Genomic DNA, 22,682 nt, shown 5'->3' with positions numbered 1-22,682 from the left:
AGACTTTGAGTGAATGTGCTTTGGTGATTGATCATGTGAAAGGGAGGTAATAGGAGAATGAGTCCCGGAGAAACCTGCGATATCTAAAAAGAGGCTTCTTTGAAGACCCGGGAGAAAATGATTTCTCTCGCCTCTCAGATTGACAACCATATACAGTATTTTTCACATCAAAGGAGACATTTTGAATGAATTTAATTAGCCCGGGGTCAGGAAACCTGCTAACCACATGCAATACAATGTCAGCTTTCACTTAGAGCAACAAGCCTCAAAAGGCTCTTACGGCTCTGAGTGCACCTCAACTTTTCAAAGGAATAGTTCTGAGCACAAAGTGTTGAGATTATATTCTCATTATGCAAATAAAATGTAAACTGATTGAATCAGTGAAACCAAAATGGCAAAACAATTTATCAGGGTGTCTGATATCAGAGAGCTTCATTTTATATCTTTTCAAGAACCTTTCAAGAGCATTTCGAATGAAACTGCCTGAAGACAGACTTTTGGACAAAATGTTCTCTCAGCTATGGTACGCAAGTTTTAAGGTAAGTGGGATACATATAATTACAGGGCAGAGGTAAGAAAGGTAGAAATATAAAGATTATGAACTGATGATTTTACAAACTGTTATCAAAAGAGTTTCCTTCAGATAGCAAGCTCAGTAATTATGTCCTCAGCATTGAAATGAAGACCTTATAAAACCTCATTTAAGACTATTTCTGACAGACAGACTCTTAGATTTACTTTAAACTGATCTTTATTTATTTATAATTGTCTGAGGTTGGTGTCTAGGAAGCAAAGCAGGTGGTGCAGAAAGGATTTGGCTGCTAAAATAGGCAAGACCATGAGGGCGTGGAAGTATGTGGTGCTGTCAAGTTGTCTGACAGAACTAGCTCTGCAAGCTGCACCTCATATAATGACCTTTAAGGCCTAATATTTGTAAAACTGAATTTAACACTGGATTTATTTCAACATTTTTTTATACTTTTTACAGAACCTACAGACTGCTGTATGTTATCAGCACGATGTTATTACCACCAAATCAAATATGAAATAGAAGTGTGTGAAAGAATATTGTATGCGTACAGACACAAACACACACACACACACACACACACACACACACACACACACACACACACACACACACACACACACACACACACACACACACACACACACACACACAAGGAGCCCTTACCACTATGGCGGTGTCCCTGGCGGTGTTTTCGGGGACGACTACACTGTAGCTGTCCCTCTCCCACTGCGGGGGCTGGTTCTTCACGTTGGTGATGGTGACGGCAAGCTCCACCGAGGTGCTTCGGTTCCCGCCGTCCGTGGCTATCACGTCTCTGGTGATGTAGGTCCTCTGTAGCGAACAATAAGAGTTTGGGAGCATATTTCGATAACGCAACAATTTAGAAAAAGCCGGTACAAGCCCAAACAAGTTTATTAAGCCGTGCTTCATTTCGGGGGCTGATGTGCCGTGGTGTTCGCCTTTGTGCCGCAATTGAAGCGCCTGGACGGTGAGGCGGTAAAATTGATCGAAGTGCCGAACAGCAAAAACAAGAAAAGGAAAAAGATGATTTTCTGTGTTCTGTTATTAGTTTCCTTGTAAGTTTTTCTTTCTTGCCTGTCCTTGTGATCCAACTGAATGAAAAGCTTTCTTTGCATTAACACCGTTTATTCACTCGCAACTCAAAACTATACGACAGTGTTAATATAATAACAAGAATCAGCATTTAATTGTTAATTTCTCCCTCTATTCTTCTGAAAATATCCTTGCTCAGCAACTCTATTATTGTGGCGCACCGGCCCTTTGTGGAAGAACGCTCGAGCTCTGCAGTACAATTTAACCAAAATTCTATTCCCATTGACAATGCTCCAATAAAAAGAACAATCAATACTTGAAGAGACTTAAGTTGAACCAGAGAACCGATCTCTCCAAGATGAGAAAAATCCAAATGATACCGGTTCAGGCGCCTCAAAATAACACTGACGCCGATACGGTGGCAACTAATGTTGAAAGTGAAAGTTGAAAGCTAAAGAAGCAGGGTGTAAGAGAGGCTCTTCCAAGAGTCTCCCCGTGCAGCAGAGTGATTGATTGGATTGGCAGGACGCACGTGGCCGTGGTGTCACCCCTTCTGATGGTGACACCCGGTGCGGTCCACACATCCCTATTGACACCACTGATTATAGGTTGCGGCCTTTGAAAGAGCCGCTGTTTCCCTGGGTCGATTGCCGTTGACCGGCGTCTGACCTGCGATATGGGTTGGTTGACGTAGACCCAGCCGGTGACGGGGTTGACCCGCAGGTACTCGGGCTCTTCCAGAGACATGGAGTAGCTGACGGCGGCGTTGGTGCCGGTGTCGTCGTCGTGCGCCGCCACGCGCAGGAAGCTGGTGCTGATCATGGTGTCCTCTCTCAGAAAATCTGCAGCAGAGGGCCGTAAAAGGGAGGTTCAAGAGGACAATACTGCTGTCAAATTGATGTTTTAGAGTATTTACTAATCAGTAAATGATGCAATATGAGGATCAACCTATACCTTAAAATCTGAATCAGAATCAGTCAGAATACATTTATTTTGCCGGGTGCATTTTCATGTACGAGGAATTTGTCATGGTGATAATTGCTAGGTACCTGTCTACAGACGATTCTTGGATTTTATTTTTTTTGATTAATAATAAAATATTAATAAAATAAAATAGAGTAAAAAGAAAGGCAAAAATAAAATAAAATAAAAATTGTCAAACTTACACACATAGCCTAAAAAAAAACCAGAAAAAAAATGTATCACATACTGTATATATAAATATAGAGAATATACAAATGTGATTCTATACACAGGACAGGTTATGATATGGGTATATAGGGTATAAATTATGAAAAATTATTTTATGTATTTTATGTAGGTTTGTTTTCACAGTTTGTACAGTGTTACTTACTTATCCTTAATTTTGCTATATTTTGTATTAGTTAATTCCATGTTAAAGCAATAGCGCTTGCAACTTTCCAAATGGAATTGGCAAATACAAAAGACATTGACAATGTGATAATGTGTTACCAGAAGATTAAACTTCGGCAGGTTTCTCACAATATCATTCAAATTTGAAAAAGAAAGGTAAAATAGAGTTGAAATAAAATAGACGTTAAACATCTATACTATATTAATATTAAAAAAATGTGAGCTATCGTCAGGAAAATGGTCAGGGGTAATGTAAAATTAGTGTGCAAATTGAGAGACTCTATTTGGTGGCTGTATGGTTCTTTAACAAAGAAAATAACAAATTTAACAATAACTCAGATACATGTTCACATGTGACATTGACATTTTAAAACGGCCTGAGGTGGTTCTAAGGGCAAAAAGAAGCAGCACCAGTGAAGGCGCTTCAATGAAGAGAGTTTCTCATATTCACAACCAAAAAAGGGTCCACCAATTTAGGGCAAACACACATCGAAACCTTTACATCTTATCCTCGTTGGACTTGTCAGGAATCTCACGCACACAAGCGACAGAGCGTCTTAGTGGCATTTATAAGCATGCTCAACGTTTAATGTTTTAATTTTACATCTATACATCACTTTGAATACACAGTGTCGGATATTCCCCTGTTTCTCTGGGAGGAAGACACAATCCTTAATGGTTTTGCTTGTCAGAGCCCCCGGCCGTGCCCCCGGTTATCAGTTTTCCTCGTGTCTCTGTGCTGTTTCTCTTCCCTTGCGTCTCCTGTCTCCCCATGTCTTGTCTCTGTATGTGCATGTGTGTTGGTGGGGGCGTGGCTCCCGTCTCCACTCTCACGGCTCCCGGCTACCGCACCTGCAGGCAATCCGACCCAGGCTTCTCACCTACTTATCGCAGATCGATTGTTGCCTAACCTCAGTGGTAGAACATGTTCCACGCCAACCTGCAAAATCCTTGTGTCCTGTCCTTCAGCTAATGCTAACCTGTCTCTCTGTGTCCCAGGATCACCTTGTCCCTGCCTGCCATCCTGCCTGTCTGCCTGCCGCCGCATCGCTTCCATGCTACCCGCCAGCTACGCCTCTCCATTCCCCGTCTTCCCGTCTGCTGCCACCGGATCCCCCTTCTTCACTCCCCTGCCAGAACTAAAACCGCTCATGTGCCCCCTCCAGCTCCACCCGCTTCCCGGTTCCACGAGCCCCACATTCCCTCACCGGAGCGGTACGTTGGGGATTTAGGGGCATGCAGGGTTTTCCTTATGCAGTGCGCCCTGGTTTTTGAACAACAGTCCCTCACCTACCTTACGGATCAAAGTCAAAAGGTGTTTTCGCACTGCGGGAAACTTTTCATAGTTCTAAGAACTTTTTGGAGGAATCTTTTTTGTGTCCGCACTGCAGGAACTAGGAACAGTTGTAGTTCTTAGGACTCCGTTTTGAGGAACTTTTTTAGCTCTCACTTCAGGGCAGGGACTAACCGGCACAAGAGGAACCATTAGTGACATAAGTGCAAGGTGCTTGCTCCAGACATAAGTCCCTCACCGGTCCCTCACTCAGACTGAGTCCGCCTGGTTGAGTTGCATCGCTCTGTGTGCAGACCAGCCCACCTACACTTAGTGGTAATTAACAATAAAAGTAAAAAACAATAAAAATAGTATTTGAATGAATTAACGTGCGCCCCGTAATCCCAGTGAGCTGTCCCGATGCGAGCCCTTGCCTTATGGAAGTCGGAACAAATGTTTTAATTGAAATGTTTTAATTATGTCTTGTAGTAATATGAGTGAAGATCCAGCTCTCGTCTCGATTTTGTTCAGACACAGATTTTAGTGGACTGATGAGGTAAAATCAGCAAAAGTTAGGTAGTAAATACAACACGGAACTCAAACTGGAACCTCGTTTGGTTAAGTCAATTCAGAGTTCTAGTGCGGTGCAAATACAACCAGTGAAAAAGCCCTTGCCGGTATCTAGTTCTCTGGGGACCTTCCTAGTTCCCCTCAGGCAGAACTGTTCGGTGCGAAATCGCCTACAGATTGTTTACACTATAGGGTTACTTACAGGGTGAGCTCTATAATGGGAGTCTACAGTAAGGAGGAGCCAGCCCAACTTCAATTCCTGTAGCGGGAGGCCACCCTGGACTTTGGGAGAGAATTTTCTCCACTCCCTCTGACCCCCACAGTAAGACAATGATCTTGGCAGATCAAGCCAATTAACAGTTGGAGCTGACTCAAAGAGCAGACACAGTTACAGTATCTCTGGTCCTTTGTCTGTTTAAACCTTCCCCTGCTGTGAACAGCAGAGGAACCCCAGCACAAGATGCCTAGTCAGTGAACAGGAGGTTTACGCGACCTGAACCCTGTTTCCCTATGTAGCCCTATGGAAAATTAGGCCTAGAATCTAAAAGTTTATTGTTTCATAAATAGGAATTAATAAATAGTAGAAATAGAATACGTTCATAAATAGGATTTAAAAGGTCAAAAACTATGCAGAGGATTGATATTGCATATTGTGCAATAGCCATTGGACTTCATTATTAAGTTCATGTGTTGAAATATTTACATGATGTTAAATGTATTTTGTTTTCCAAAATACTATGTTCATTATGCTGGAAATGTTTTAAAGATGTTATATTTTGAATACCGTGAGAAAAGATTCAAATGTTAAGTTTTGCATTTTGTTTATTTTCTAAGCCAATGAGATCAGAGTTGAAGGTCAGGTGTCAGCAGGAAGTGATCGGTAACATAGACGAGACGTGAGAGACAGGAGAATGAATATCCAACAAAAGAGAGAAGACATGTTGAGATGAGCTCCATGGCACAGCTATAGTTTATGTGGGTAAAACACTCAGTGAAGCATTACATCTGTAAATGTTTATAGACGAACGACTCGTGACTCTTACAAAAATATTGTACAGTCCTGTAGTAGTGTTATGTGAAGTTATGTCGGAGAACTCGGACTGAGACACCGAATTGCATTTGGAAGCTAACTCGGCTAGAGATAGCTTATTAGTCGTGGACTTTGCTAAGTGTATCGTGCTCGGAAGCCTTCGAGACCCATCGTCCGGACTCCCAAGTCAAACACACGGAGAACAAGGGACAGAGGAATCCAGTGGACAGCGGACAACTCCGATCACCAGACATCTCGTGGGAGCTGTTTTGAAGACGTCTCTCCTTTCTACCAACCCGGCACGCTCGCAGCAGAGGCGGCGGCCACTATTGCGAGCAAGTATTTATTTTGTTCTCAACGCATTGGCGCGAAGCAGCCTTTGTGTTTGTGGCTTCTACGATCCCGAGCTTCGTTTCAGGGCTGCACTGTGTGACTCGGTAACTCATTGGGTACCCATAGTATAAATTCAGTTAGCTGCCAGCTATAGGAATGACTTTATTTAAAGAGCTCAGGTTAGTTACCCCTATTAATTGCCCAGACAGCAAAGGGGTGCCACACCTTAAAGTTAACTCGGACTGAAAATGAATCTATATCAATGTGAAATCACTGGAACATTTTTCCTTCGGTGATTTGTGCAACGAATGATACAACTACCGACTTTGGGAGATGTATAATACCGAAGTTATGATAATATGTGTTTAAACTCTCCTTCTATTTGCTGAGCTTGGACGCCCCCAAGCAGCAACCGTTGGTGTTACCTGAAGCCCAGCTGTCGACCATATACAAGTCATTCATCCTCTGCCTTTCAGAGATTCATTCTGTGTGCGACTTCCGTGGAGTTAAAAGATTTATTCTCCAGAAGTAATAAACACGCAGAGCTGTGTTCACGCTCTCTTGCGACCATAACTTTCATCTGAAGGGACCTTTCTTTCACTTTAGCTGGCACGGTGGCACATGGCCTGTCTTTTTCCTTGTTCCTTTGAAGCAATGTTTTCACACTGCCACTCAGCCAAGTTGCAGAGACCCTCAGGACTATTTTTGAGTGAGCCACATCACCTGCGCCATCACAAACGCGCCAGATCCTCTGAAGCAGCTTACAAGCCACCACACGTCGAGTCCGGAAGAACCCCTTCTGAACTCGTTCGCTGCATCTTGCTGTTCCAGAACCCGACAATACGGAAGGATCCGTGACCCTTCTCGCAGCCAGATAGCCCTTGGGAAACCCAAGGTGATTTGCAACAAAGACGAGACGACCCATCGAACCCAGTAAGCCCGTAACTCGGAACAGCTCACGGCGAAATTATGTTGGTATAGACATGGTGATATTCTTTTCCTTCTATTATTCATTTTAGAGTTGGATGCACCATCCTCAACACAACACCCCCCCCCCCTACAGTCAATCCAGGTGTCTGTTTCTGTTTTAATGTACTTTAACTGATTTTTCTACCTCAACATTTTTCTTATATTCTAAATTATAAACTCTGTTATTATAAATAAATATTCATTGTTTGATTAAGAAGTAGTAGAGTATTTATCTGATATATCATGTGAGAATTTCTGAATGTAAAAGAACTCGCTTCCCTGGGAGCTATCTACCTTTGTGGCCGCAAGTGCGGCCATAAACTCCAGTTAATTTTCCAAGTTTTATTAAAACTTTGGTGGCACCCATGAACTGAACTTTAAATATGAATTATAGGTCCATATTAACACAACATATCTATTTTGATGATGATTTTGTGCAAATGGTTTTTGATCATAAATTTCACTGCTTACTGTATATTTATGAGAGTATGTATATGTAAGTGACGAATAAACCATTGAATCTTGAAATCATCCTGTCCAGGGAAAATACACCCTTAAACGCCTTATCTCACTCCGTGGAGGGGGCCCACATTGTCGTCAAATTCGCCGTACAATTCAGGACTATGGGTGCCAATTTGGGATGGAAGGATGAGGTGCTTCAAGGGGTGTTTTTAAATGGGCTTAGCGAACTAATCAAGGATGAATTATCTGCTCATGATGAGTCCGCTATTCTCAATGTGTTAATTTCCCTGGCCACCAAACTAGACAACCGCCTCCGTGAGCGGCAGAGGGAGAGGGTTAGCTGATCGGCACCTCTGTCTATGTCTCGTCCCTCTCCACGGTGCCTCTGCTCTTTCTCTTCCTCCTCATCGTCCCTATGACTGAGCCATAAATCTCCTCCCTGGAGCCTCCATGCCATCCAGCTGAATGTTTAACCTGTGCCTGTTATTATTATTACTTAGCCGCTGGAATCGGTCGGTTTTCATTCCCAGTCAGGTGCAGGTTTGTTCTTCGTTGTCAAGAAAGATCTTTCCCTCCAACCTTGTATTGACCATCGATGCCATTAGTGCCATTGCCGTGAAGAATAAGTATCCTTTGCCCTTTATCAATTCTGCATTTGAACCCATCCAGGAAGCCACCAACTTCTCCAACTGGATCTCAAGAACACTTACTGTATCATCTAGTCCGAATCCGGGAAGGGGATGAGGGAAAGACAGCCTTCAATACGCTTCTCGACCACTTTGAATATCTGGTCATGCCATTTGGTCTAACCACCACCCAGCTGTCTTCTGGGCCCTGGCTAATGATGTACTTCAAAACCTCCTCAACCGCTCAGTCTTCCTCTACCTGAATGACATCCTGATCTTCTCCCGCAACCTGAGGAGCACGTTGTGCACGTCAGACAGGTGCTTTGGAGGCTCATCGAGATCAAGCTCTTCTTTAAAGGGGATGTGGCAGTTTTGCATACCGCACGGCACCCAAGTGGCGTGTTCAGGGCCCTCCCGCACAGAGACCCAGAAGACGATGGGATGTAGACACCGGTTTATTGTAAAGAGGAGGCTAGGTGGAATTAGCCAGGAGCAGATGTAGCGAAAATGTCAGGACCGGGGGAGAGTCCCTGCACAGGTGCTTCTGTGGCACCTGTACAGGGATTCTCTGGCATGGTGGGTTTTATTGCTCACAGTTCTAAACAGACAAGTGCAGATCATTCATCAAGGACAGAAATGTAAGGACCGGCTCTGACTGGGGTTTCTCCGTAGCGCTCCCTGCCATCGCTCCCCTCACTGCAAGACAAACAGACATATAAGAAACCTTCCCAGCTGCTGTGATTGGCCAGTTATTCCAATTGGCCACAGCTCGCACCGAGGCAGGGAGCATCAGTCTACCACGCTGACTTCCCCTCGCCTCCCGGAGCCGCTCGAACACGCCCCCCGAGTCTGCCACAGAGGAGAAGTGGGAGTTCCACATCACTTCAGTCTCCTTTCTGGGATACATCATTGCCAGATTGGGCAGATGTGGCTGGACCCCGTAAAGATCCAGGCAGTGGCAGAGGGGCATCAGCCCATGAAACCGTTCGTGAAACAACTACAGCAGTTCCTCGGCTTTGCCAACTTCTACCGACAGTATATCAGGGACTACAGCCGCGTGGCAGTGCCCCTCACCGGACTCACATCTCCTGCTGTCCCTTTCTCTTGGGGACAGCAGGCTTCTTCTTCTCAGACCTCAAAAGACGATTCATGTCTGCACCAGTCCTCATCCACCCTGACCCCTCGAGACAGTTCGTCATGGAGGTCGGTGCATCCAACTCTGAGGAAGGGGCTGTATTCTCCCAGCGTTCCGCCAAGGACCAGAAGCTTCATTCTTCCGCCTATTCTTCCTAATGACATCAGAAATCGGAAGCTGGTAGCAGTCAAACTCGCCTTGGAGGAATGGAGGCACTGGCCTGAACAGGCGGAACTCCCGTTCATAGTGTGGACTGACCACAAGAACTTGGCCTACATTCAATCATAAAAACTAGATAGAAACCTGCAAATAAACCATATTTCCTTCTCACACTTCTCCGTGTCCTGTGTTGGGTCCCCCCAGAGTCCATAACACAATTCATCTATTCCCCACATGCCCCTGATAAAGCTCCTTCAACCACCAACGGTCCTCAGAACGACCAATGGAGATTATATATTCAAACAATCTGCCATTGCTATTCTCAAGTTCATGCCAGAAGGACAGACTGCGATTGGTTGGTTTGGGTTGTCACCTTGGTGCCTCATGTCTCGTTGACTTCAGCTCAACTATTTTTGTCGCATCGCTTGCATTCACGCTGCAGCTTGATGTAGCTGATGGCTGCATCTCTTGGAATCGCTAACCACCATAGAGAATGACTGACTTCTGGCCGGATCTACCTTTATTTATAATAAGCTTGGCTCTTGGTTTGGGCTGTATTTGATTGCGTCAACTAAATAGCATCTATAGAATTCAGTGTCCGATAACTATACTTCAAGTTTCAAGTTGGGTTCCGCTGCTTATAAATATTTAAATACTTTATCTCTTCTGCTTTGGCCAAAAAGTCAAGATTTGTTCGGGAAGAACAAAGGTGTCTCTGTTAAAAGAAATTTAAAAAAATAAATGTAAAGAAGTTTGGCAGCGACCTTTTTTCATTCTACAGCGGTATGAAACCTTTATATCTGGATTTGTGTTGTAAAAAGATCAAATGTGGTCATGGAAAATAAAACGCTTTGGAAGTCAAAGCACTGAGAATTTTTAGTAGCCTCTGTGTCTATTCAATACTCACACTCGTAGCGCAGATTCTCAAACTTGGGACTGTTGTCGTTCTGGTCCAGTATTTGGATGTTGAGCTGGCAGATGCCGATCAGCGGCTCCTCAGCCCAGTCGGTGGCTGTCACTGTGATGGAGTACTCCCTCTGACGCTCCCTGTCGAAGCGCCGCGCTGTCACGATCACGCCTGCATGTATGGACGCATGGTGATCACATTCATGGTCTACATTCCCCCCATCCATCCATCCTTTAATCCATCCATCCATTCTTTCATCCTTTAACCATTCGGTTCATCCCTCTATCCATCCTTTAATCGTTCTATCCATCTATCCATCCATCCATCATCCACTTTTTAAACTATCCCTGCCTCCATCCATCTCTCCATCCTTTAACCCATCCATCATCTATCTTGTATTTGTATCTATTCGTATCTTCTATCGGTCCTTTGTTCCATCCATCCTACCATCCATACAGCCTTCCATACTTCCTTTCACCCATGAATCTATCATTTCATCCTTTCATCCATCCATTCATCCTTAAATACATCCATCCATCAATTAACCCATCCATCATCCATCGATCAATCCTTTGATCCATCCATCCATTCTCATCCTCAAATCCATCCATCCATTTAGCCACCCTTCCATCCATCCATCCATACATCCATACATCCATCCATCCTTTAACCCATGTTTCCATTAATCTACCCATCCACGTCCACTTCCACCATCCAAAATTTAGATAAAGGTTAAAAGTGGAAAAGAACAGAAAATGTACTTTTGAATCGGTGCCCTGAAGTGATTCATATTATTGAAGAAAAAGATAATCTTGAATTCAGTCAAAATATTGCTTCCCGCCAGTATCCCAGGTCTTGAGATTTATCCCTGTCAGGTAGAGACCAATTACCTCTATGCTGCAATACAGTCAACAACAACTCCGCGGTACCTTTTTCCAAAAATGAAAATCTTTTTTTTTTTCTGACGTCTCGTGACTGTCGTGCTACCTGTGTCTGGGTGGACTCTGAATGCAGGCATGGCGCTGTCTCTGTGCATTAATCCATATTTGACTTTTCCATTCGCCCCCTCATCTGCATCGGTAGCGTGAACTTGCAGCACAAAAGTCCCCGTGGGCTGGTTCTCCAGCACCGAGGCCCGCTCGCGGTACTGCTGACACTGTGTGGGGAGGGAGGGTGGATGGTGAGGGGGAGAAGAACCAGAAATGAGTGGAGGTGGAGACGGGGTGGTGAGGGGGGTTATCAGGTAGGCGATAGAAAAAATGAAAGCGAGAAGAAAAGAAAGAGAAAGCAACGAGAAGATATCCAATAGGGAGAGATGGAGCGGGAGAGTGGACCACACACGAAAATAGAATGACTTCAAGCGAACAAGGGTGCCCCAAAAGTGCGTTTCATTAATGAAAAGCGCGGAGATCACAAGGAGGGCAAGGAGAAGATAAACAAGGGCAGAAGCGGAGGGGGGGCTGCTTCTATGTGCTGGTCGTACACGTCTATAGAAGGGAGAGCACGTAAAATGATTTCTTCTTTTTCTAGCGGTGCCCAGTTTAGTCTCCGCCGGGTATTCAATCAACTCCCCCCCGTCTCTCTCTCTCTCTCTCATGATCTCTCTCCCTTTCTCAGAAAATGAGAGCCCGCCCCAGGGGTCCTGCTGCTTTGTAATCAGACATACGTGCTCAGCCGTCTCGCAGCGGGATGACCATGAGAGAGGAAAACAACAGGAGAGGAGCGCAAAAAGAGGGAGGAGGTATAAACAGAGAGAGGTGAGAGAGAGAGAGAGAGCGAGAGAGAGAGAGGAGGTGAATAAAGAGAAAGACATTATTTATAAACGGAAAAATAAGCAAGTCGGTGTTTTGGTAGCATGATAACAGGGACAACGGGACCCGTCGGCAGTTATTCATAAAGTTGGCCAACGTCAAAAACATAAGGTCACGCTGGCCCAAAAGACGGTTCTGAGGCGAAACTTGATATTTACGCTCATATTATGTTAACCAACGGCCCTTCAAGCCCACCGCCAAGGCATCCTGGAGTTATATATACATAGTTCTCCAAGAAACCTTGCTTTGGATAAAGTTCAAGTCGGCCCTAATTAAGGAGGAAGTTAATTAAAACACATATAGTAGGCTATATTGTGATGATATTGCACTTTATTTTATCATTTTTTTACATAAGTTAATCAAAATCCCTATGGAGTGCCTAAAGATAGAGCAGGCTGCACGGGCTAATCAGAACTCATGGGAAGGGCGGAGGAGAGATGGGCACTGGGGAAATGAAACCATCAGGCCAGACGGGGGAGAGCTAGAATGTTTGAGTAAGAAGTGATGGACAGCCAAAAGTATATACAGTAGTGTATGTATATATATATATATATATATATATATATATATTACTATAGGCGGTGGGAGCGAAAGAGCAACACGGGGGAAACTACAAGAAGGTCATTGTTGCCCATTGAGGTCAATGTATTGTATGTATAGGATATTTAAATCTAACATACATTCAATAGCAAATTAAGTGTATATGAGGCGCAGCTTCCCGAGCAAGTTCTGTTAGACAACTCGACTGCGCCACACGTTTCCACGCCCTTATATGGGCCAGCAGCTCATCCCTCCTGCTCTAAAGACTTTGCTTCCTTGCTTTGTTTGCTGCGTGCTGCGCTCCCTCCACCTCCCCTGTATCCACCTGTTGGGCTCTACTCTTGTCCAATGGGGGGATGGGAGCTCATCGCTCCAATATTTCTAGTTCATTAAGCATGCCTACAGTGAGGTAAATCATTTCAAAGAAAAAAACAATTGCCATAATTTTGCCTGCCATTCCCTTGCTCTCTCTTCCACGACATTATTTTGACGTCCTTTTTGTTTGCGACAAAATTCAGGTCAGGTCTGACGTCTACTCAGTAAACAAAAATTGCATACTACTGTATATTTCTGATGGCATCCTTGTTCCCATACATCTAAGTGACCTCTTGTAAATATTTTTTCTGTTTTTAAAAATGTAAAATAAATGTTTTACTTAAATGCAAGAACTAAACTGTTTGCCCAAAATAATTGGACTACTATATACATTTTCCTTTTTGTCTATCTACAGTTGCCGAGAATAGACAAAAGATAAACTGTGTCACTGAGCATGGATCAACTGGGAAACATGAATGATATAGTAACCTATCATGTATAGGAGGTACAATACCATACAAAACTGTTCAGAGACATTGCTGTAGTTAGCATGTTGGACTTGTTAACGTTAATGTTGGATGAAGGCTCTTCAACAGCCAGTTTTACAGGGGGCGATAGACAGTTAGCTAGTTCTTAGCTAGCCAGTTAGCTCTGATGGACCACCGAAGAGAAAACAGTTAGGTGGAAAGCACATGCAACTGTGGATTGGGGGATAATTGCTGGGGTAAGAATCTAATATCTAATAAGCTGTACTAATCTGTATCTAATAATCCCTCACATGACAGTGAGCCTTTGATTCAAATGTCATTAACAGAAGTATCACAATAATTAAGCTGTAACCGCAGACTGGCTAAACACCTCACCTTTTCAAATATGGGTTTGTTGTTGTTGACGTCGTCGACGCCCACGATGACTTGCGCGGTGGAGGAAAGCGGCTGCGGCCCCTTGGAGGCGTTGTCATCGGTGGACGTCACGTTCAGGACGTACTCCAGACCCTGGAGCTTGGGCAGCGGCGTGGAGCGCAGACGTATCAACCCTGCGAAGACCACACGGGCCTATTCAGCCAAACCACAGTGTGCTTTGAGGTGACATAGTAGGTGACACAGCAACACCCGGGAGTTTGTTTTTTTTATATATTTTAAAACATTCCTGCAGTTGAGACCGAGATAGCGTATGATGGAAAGTCCTTAAAAAAAACAGTGAAAATCTGAAATGCAGAATAAATCTACAAAACCAATTTCACAGTGCTGACTTCCCTGAGTGGTTTGTCACATTTCTAATCTAATGACCACGCCCCTCTTCGCCGCAGACGCACATTCGAACAAGGTTCTTCTGAGGCCAAAACACAATCTCTCCGTGATTCGGGTTGGTGCTTAACCAGAGTGAAGATCTACCTATTAGTTGCTGCCGCACCCTTCCCTCATTCCTTTGTCTGTTTTTTTATGTAACGACGGAGATAAAAGGCGAGGATAAAAGGAGACAGCATCTGAGTCAACATCTTTCTTGTCAACAGGCACGCACCGAGAAAAACATCAGAGGTTGCTGGACCGGGATGCGTGCCTGTGATGTGGGGAAGCGCATTGAAGTGAACGCGTGGGGGTGCCGCCTCTTCCGCAACTCTCCCGTCGTCTTTTGACTCATGTTTATCAATGGTGGTGACGACAGTTCGCCGTAATAATAAAGTCGGTGGCACGTCGGGATACACGTTGGTAATCACCCCATCTTGAATGACGGCTTTGTTTACAAACGTGATGATGGCGAATCCAACGAGGCCCCCCGCGCTCTTAATGTGAAGTGGGAATCCATAGTGGAGTCGCCCCGGCGCGAGTAGGGATGTCACCCCTCCTCCCCTACCCCACGAGTGGAGCCGGCAGAGGCAGGCTGAAGATTATGAACGACGATAGAGCACTTGTTGTGAAATTGAATTGTATGGCTTGGTTGACAAATGTCACAGTGCCTGACAAATAAGCCAGTGGTTTCGGATCAAAGGGTGAATAGAAAAAGATAAACCGTGCAGCAACCGCAGCCTCGGCCTCGGAGAGCTCAGCAAGAGCACTGGAAATATACCAAAATATATACTTTTCCAAAATATTAACCCCAGGGTCGGTTATTCTTGAATACCACCAGTTGGTTTGGATTGATTTGGAGGCCTACAATAATAGAAAGGGGCTACAGTCGGGTGGATATTACAGCTCATCATATCGGCGTCCGATTTTTATAAATTAATCTCCCGGAATTGACGTTGCGCATGGAGGGCATTGACTGCGCGAAACTGTACGACGAGATTATATTAGAGGAAATTTTACGTATGCTTTGCTGAGATCGTAAAGCCTGACTGGAAAATTAAGAAGTATCACCTTTCTGGCTGTCGATGACAAAGTTGCCCTCTTCATTGCCCGCTGTTATTGAGTAGATAATTCCGTCACCATCGGGGTCTTTGGCCAGAACCGTGGCAACCAGGGTATTAGGCCCCGCGTCCTCCGAAACAAATGTACGATATCTAAAAAAACAACAACAACAAGAGTAATGAACACGCAGTCAATACGACACTCACACAAGCACACAAGGACACGCACACGTGCGAACACACAGATCAGCACACGCAGTCACATCGACGTACTCGCATGGAAAAACACAGAATCAATAACAGTGCCAAGCATCAGCGGGGCTGATTAGACCTGCAGCCTCCCCCCGTCCCCCCGTCCCCCCCGTGCCCCCCGTCAAAATTATTTACCCTGTCCCCTTAGCTGGCCAAGACACAGACGAACAATAATGTCTACTGGGAAGTTGAAGTCATTGAACAAATGGTCTCTCCAAACATCCAGCCCCTCTATGGGCCATTTCATCCAGTGCCTTTTAAAGTGTCAGCAGTGATTTGCTTGCTATTTGGTATCGGCCGCTGAGATACTCAGCGAGACGCCAGAGACCGATCCTCCACATTTGTACATGCTACAAAGGGGGTGGAGATGAACTCTGCGACTCCCACGACTGGGAGATGAAGAGAAATGGAAGAAAAATAAGACGGAGACGAAGAGGAAGAAGAAGAAGAAGAACAACAAGGAGAACAACGAGAACAAGAACAAGAACAAGAAGAACAAGAAGAAAACACAGGGGCGAGGGAACATAGATAGAGATAGAGTGATAGAAAGAGGAGTATGTGACAAGAGGAGATGGGGAGACAATGAAATAGCTGGGACAGTAACATTTGGGGGGAAAGGGAGTGTGAGACAGAGAGAGAGAGAGAGAGAGAGAGAGGGAGTCAGATGGAGAGAGATGGAGAGAGGGAAAGGCATGAAAGAGCAAAGGCTGCACAGACAGAAAGACGCAGGATGAAAGAGGAGAGGTCGCGGTGTTAGGGAGTTTGAGATGATTCGTCAGCAGATCGCACCCCCTGCAAGATCCGGTGCCATATTCTGCTATTGCCTGTGAGTGTGTCTGTATGTGTGTGAGTTTCTCTGTGTGTGTATGTGCGTGCGTGCGTGCGTGGATGCGTGCATTGGTGCGTGCGTGTGTGTGCCTCTACATCTGCAGCAGAGGTGTCAGTGTCTGTGGCAGAGTCAGAGGTGATTGATGGTTTACAAAAGAACGCTGATGGGTGATTCATCTCCACCAGCCGTGGCAGTCTCCGTGGCAACATGAGTGACCTGTAATCTGTCACCCGGCACAGAGGCCACCACTTTGCTGGTCTGTGGGATGAGACAGGCACACACACCCACCGAGAAGCTCTCCCTTGAAGCGTCTCCTCACATCCCACTGAACTGTGAAGGCGTGCTCAAACAGGCCACATGTCTGTTTCCCTGCACGTCCCTGCTCGCGCGCCTCTAGCTCTCTGCCAACAATAAGACAGGGTGCAGTATATGATATCTTCATTGTCATTTTTAGTTTGATTAAAAATAAAAAAGGCTTAAAAGAGCATGTCGGTAGAGAAGGAGCAGCTTTGACATGTGGTTCAACAGCCTTCACCAGGAGATGTCACAGTGTCTGTGTGAAACTGGGTGATTAGATACTTGCCTTGTCGGTGACAAGGCTGTGGCACCTGGTTCGAAGTGTGAGTTCCTCTAGTGGGCCCCCTCACCCCTGTTTAGACATCTGTCAGTTGCTGTATATCGCTAATTTAGACCTAATTGCTTCAATCAAGACCTCCACCTAAGAAAACACCATCCCCATTGATCAGGACTGGCCTTCTTGCAGAGGAATGCGAATGATGTTCTGGAGAAGATGAAGTCAGGGACACACACGGTGGGGTGAACTCACCGCCCATCCAAACTCTATTGACAGTACAGGCAACATGCAACCTGCCGAAATGTAAATATTCTTCGACCCAGAAAAATAACACGGTGAAGACACGAGCACCGTGCAGAGAGCAGAGAAGGAAGACATCACGTGCTCAACGATACCTGCTGTGGTCCCCGGAACATTCCACAGACCATAAATCAGCGGTGCGGACTCAATTAGAGTTGGTAGCACCGGTGGGAGAAACCCCAGATGATAAAGGCTCTCAGTCATGGCCAATACCAAGAAAGGGCCATCAGAAAGGCTAAACAACATTGAGGAATTTACAAAAAATGAAAAAAGGCAACTTAAACCCCACAAGCACATATATATATATATATATATATATATATATATGTGTGTGTGTGTACAAACACACACTGATTAGCCACAACATTAAAACCACCAGTCTAATATTGACAGGTGGTCAGAGCATTATCACAATAATATTGGGATAATGCTCTGACCCATCGAGGCAGCGACTCCACAAGACCTCTGAAGGTGTCCTATGGTACCTGGCACCAATACGTTAGCAGCAGATCCTTTAAGTCTTGTAAGTTGTGAGGTGAGGCCATCTGATTGAGATCTGGGGAATTTGGAGGCCAAGTCAACACCTTCAACTCTTTGTCATGTTCCTAAAACCGTTTTTGAACATTTTTTGCAGTGTGGCAGGGCACATTATCCAGCTGAAAGAGGCTAATGCCATCATGGAATACTGTTGCCGTGAAGGGATGAACTTGGTCTGTAACAATATTTAGGTAGGTGGTAGTTTCAAAGTAACATCCACATGAATGCCAGCACCCAAGGTTTCCCAGCAAAACATTGTCCAGAGCATCACACTGCCTCCACCCGCCTGCCTTCTTGCAACAGTGCATCTTGGTGCCACCACTTCCCCAGGTAAATGACTCACAAGCACCCAGCCATCTACATGATGTAAAAGAAAACGGGATTCATCAGACCAGTCCACCTTCTTCCATTGCTCCATGGTCCAGTTCTGACGCTCAAATGCACATTGTAGGCGCTTTCGGCAGTGGATGGGGTCAGCATTGGCACTCTGAACAGTCTGCGGCTACACAGTCCCATACACAGCAAACTGCGATGCACTGTGTGTTCTGACACCTTTCTATCATAGCCAGCTCGGACCCAGTCGTCTAGCCATCCCAATTGGGCCCTTGTCAACGTGGCTCAGATCCTTACTTATGCTTGCCCATTTTTCCTTCTTCCAACACATCAACTTCAAGAACTGACTGTTCACTTGCTGCCTGAAATATCCCACCCCTTGACAGGTGCCACTGGAATGAGATGAACAATGTCATTCACCTGTCGATGGTTTTCATGCCAATTACTTGCTACATCCTAAAGACAGGATTGAACCTTAAGAATAAATGCAAGGGGTTACATATTTCCTGTGCTTTGCAAAAATAACCGGCACGTGGAGCACATATATTCACCAAAGAAATGAACGGCAAACTGAGAAACGCATTACAATGGGAAGGGATCAGAGTGCGGTGATGCTATATGATGGATGGATCAGGGGGTCCATCAAAATCCGGATGTGGGCCAATGGACGTGTGATGTGGGCCCGGGTATGATTTAAGCAGCCACACCTGTCTTGGGCTCAGGGTCAGGGGTGACTGTGCACATGTTTTTCATCAGAGCAATCGATGATCACAGGTTAAATCACCGATCCCCACACAAGCATGAATGGGTAGCCTTTGTCATGTCAACCTTCCATCTGCTCCGGGATTGTTACATCTTGCCACTCTTGTCAATAAAATGGTGTGCCTTCAACACCATCGCCTGTGTCTGTGTCAGAGGGCCCTGAAAAAGCCATTTGGGTGGCATGTGGCAGGTGGAACTGCAAAGCGTCAGTAAAATGGAGGTGCGAAGCCCTGGCGTCAATCCGGCCGGTCTTTCAAAAGCTGAGTTCCAAAGCCTTGCCACTTCCACGCAGACGGGTACATAATCACCTGGCGGCTTGCATAAACTAATTTGACGTCTCCCGGGGACGCTTCTCATGAGCCACATGGCAAACGTAATCTTCTTCTCCGTCTTCTCCCACACGGGACCCCGCTAGCACATAGCTAAATTATTAAAGTTGTCATGCATTTTTTGGAGCCAAATATTCATAGGTGACTTTTAGATGATGTTGTGGCCTTTGCTTTAAATCACTGGAGTGAAAATGGCTGATGAATGCAAAAAAGAACATGCTTGCCAGTATACACCTTGAGATCTCTGGACCAAATATCAATGCATGCTGGTTAATTTAAATTTTTTGCCTCATTTCGATGTATTTTTCATCGTTTTGTGTCGACCCAGCCAAGATGTGCAGCAAAAATATGAGCAGTGATGATCTGTCTGTTTGTATCTCAGTGAGTGGGGGGGCAGTTTGTCCTTCTCTGCCCTTAAAGCTTCTCAGCGAGTTGTGAAGACAAGCTCAAACAAACGCTACCTGGCAGGAATCCTACGTCTCTCGCTATCCATCCATCAGTCAGCCTAAATTATTTGTGCCCCTTCCAACAGCTTCCTCCTGTTCATCTACATATCTCTACACTTCTCTTCTGTCTATTTGTCACGCAAGTTTTATTTTTCTCTCCCGTATATATTTCCCTTTTTACCTGCACCGCACACATACTTTTTGGTCTGTTTCCCTCTTCGGTTACATGTTTCCCCACTTCTATCGATGGCTGCCTGCCTGTCTATCCGCTATGTCCCCTCCACTGAGACTGGCATCTTGGAATTTGAACAAAGGGGAGAAACAAAGCCCCGCTGAGGTTTTTGGTGAAAGTCTCTCAGACATGACAGACAGGACCTGGGCCTGACTCATTTAGGCGAATGAATGCAGCAAGTCAGTGTGACAGCCACTGCCGCCCTCTCGTTGGCCTTTGCCAAAAGACACTCTTAGACACACTGGATTGCCTCGCTACAGTATGTTCCCTTTCTGCATGCTCTCTACAAAAAACAGAAAATCACCGCTTTGCTGTTCGGATTCATGGTTTTACTACAGCGTTGGGCGGCTGCAGCTAATCTTGATGAGAGGCTGTGAAAGTAGGATTACCATAGGACAGGAAAAAAAGAATGACAATGTGTTTATGTGAAGTGAGCAGCAGATTGTATTGATGGCCAGATGGCTGTGATTAACACCTCTATCCACATAAATTGAGTTGACCTTTTGAAGATGGCAGTGGTACACCACACCAGTGCAGACAGACCGGGTGGAGAAATTATTTAAGCAGGATGGCGTTGGCAGCATGATAGGTGATAAATACTCTGAAAGGAGGTACTGTGAGATGCAACTCCCAGTAGCTCTCTGATTTCACAATGGGAAGGTTTGTCTGCTTGAAGAGCCAAAACATCTCTGAGATGAGATGGAAAACAAAAGTTGTTTTGTTCACTGTGGCAACAACTTCTCGAAAAGAAAGCATCAATGTGGATCTAAATAGACTATTTTTATGTTGTTCGTGCATCTATATATAATGTCATGGCTTCACAATACGATGCAACGTTCCAATTTGAACCTCTCAGAAACCGAGACTCCGGTGGCGATCTACTCACACTGACTGGGAGAACTCCGGGGCCTCGTCGTTGATGTTGGCCATCCGGACGCGCACCGTGGCCGTGCCCGAGTGCGGCTCCTCGCCGTTGTCCACTGCCATAACCACAAACTCGTACAGGTGGTTGGCTCTCTCATAGTCGAGCGGGCCTGCGGGGAAGATGGTCCCGTGGGGGGAGATGCTGAACTCTGGGCTCAGGGTGTAGTAGGTGAGCTCGGCGTTCAGCCCGGAGTCGCAGTCGGTGGCCAACACTGGCAGGATGGAAGGAGGTATAATTAATTACCACCGACAAAGGATATGTTTATACTTACGAATTTGAACAAGCTTAGGAGGTGGCAACAAACAATTGATTAAATGACTGTTATGATCATTACCCCTCTGCAGCCTCTCTACATGTGATAGATCATTTGCAAACGCAGCTGCGATTACCAGTGCGCCCGCAGCGTCCTGAAATTCAGATTTCTAAACCGCTTCGCAAAATACAGAAAAAACTGGTAAAAATCCATTATATTCCATTATAAATCCATTATATCCATTATATGAAAAAAGATGGGGGGGGATACTCTAACCATCATAAGTACATCTGCTTTTGACTTCAATCAGTCGTAAATAGATTTCTTTGATAAAACGCCAACAGAGTAATTGGCACGCTCCGAAGTAAAATAAGTTTTGGGTAAAACCCTTACACTCCCCTCTTTGAAGGGCCGTCTCAGATGAAACATATTAATTATTTTAGCTGGCATATTTCCCGTTCAGCTTTTCGAGTGGTCTATAAACGTAAACACTTTCAATTCTCTTCCGTTAACCTACATTTCAGTTTTTACAAAAATGTCAGGTCAAGTTGCCAGAATCCGGCTATCTCAAACAAAAAGCGAGAGATTCTTTATTATAGATTCTTTAAGTGAATTCCTCGTAATGTATTTATTTTCGCTCCTTGATGCCGAGTTAGAGGGTTGGTCGGGATTCACTCCCTTGAGATGCCATATGTTGACATTTGTCAACCATCTAGTCTCCACGGCAGCGGAGAAAATGAGGAATTTGAAAAAAGAAATCCCAATCATTCAGGCAATTCAGATCCCAACAATGCCTGCGCGGGCTGTTTAAAGGGCAGTTTTCAAAGATAAATCTCAGATAAATCATGTTTGCCAAAGTGGTTATGATGAAATACATAGTTACCGGAGGGGGGGGGGGGGCGTTCGAAGTAGCACACATCGGCAAACTTTTAGGTGATAATTGCCACAAAAACATGAAAGGTTATGGCACATTTAATATCTTTACACTTCTTCCGCTGATCAACGGCATGTCAATTACCAAGCAGAGAATATTTGTAATAAGTTGCTCATAACTCAGTTTAGAGCCTCTTGCTCACATGTTTACCAAGCACTGGAATAATTCTGGCGTGCATTGTATGCCTCTCAAACAGAAAGGCATGATAATGGATTATTATCACAAGATATAATTATAAGGCAGCATCACAGACTAATGGGAACTAGTCGGAATTAAATTATTTATGTGGCGGATAGATCAAAATAAAGGCTCCAAAGCCTACTAATAGGAGGAGTCATATTGTCATTTGGATTCTGACCACATCGGAGCTCTTCAGTATGGACATGGCGACGTTGCCCATCCACAGTGGGGCTAATGAGATTTGAACTTTGAATCGCGCCAGCTTGCTCTGGGCTTCCCGGCGAACTGGTAGAGAGCGACAGGTCTCCACACGACACAGCGGCTCGGACAGAGAAGAAACAGTTGGACGTGCGACACCGA

The 22,682-nt window shown here is 45.0% G+C and overlaps 1 protein-coding gene across 1 annotated transcript in view; it reads right to left on the bottom strand.

Annotated features, from left to right (window-relative positions):
• LOC307231612 (neural-cadherin-like) overlaps positions 1–22,682 on the bottom strand; it is a gene marked incomplete at both ends in the record, with an annotated part of 99,964 nt that overhangs the window by 45,539 nt on the left and 31,743 nt on the right. Inside the window, 7 exons of the mRNA XM_080002377.1 lie at positions 1,196–1,363; positions 2,255–2,427; positions 10,424–10,594; positions 11,411–11,579; positions 13,953–14,125; positions 15,447–15,589; positions 20,917–21,166. Coding sequence (XP_079858503.1) covers positions 1,196–1,363; positions 2,255–2,427; positions 10,424–10,594; positions 11,411–11,579; positions 13,953–14,125; positions 15,447–15,589; positions 20,917–21,166 — 1,247 coding nt within the window. The remainder of the gene's footprint in view (positions 1–1,195; positions 1,364–2,254; positions 2,428–10,423; positions 10,595–11,410; positions 11,580–13,952; positions 14,126–15,446; positions 15,590–20,916; positions 21,167–22,682) is intronic.

The sequence above is a fragment of the Zeus faber genome (genome assembly GCF_960531495.2).
Source record: "Zeus faber genome assembly, chromosome: 6".
NCBI classification, from domain to species: domain Eukaryota; kingdom Metazoa; phylum Chordata; class Actinopteri; order Zeiformes; family Zeidae; genus Zeus; species Zeus faber.
This window is presented reverse-complemented; position numbering and strand designations above follow the sequence as displayed.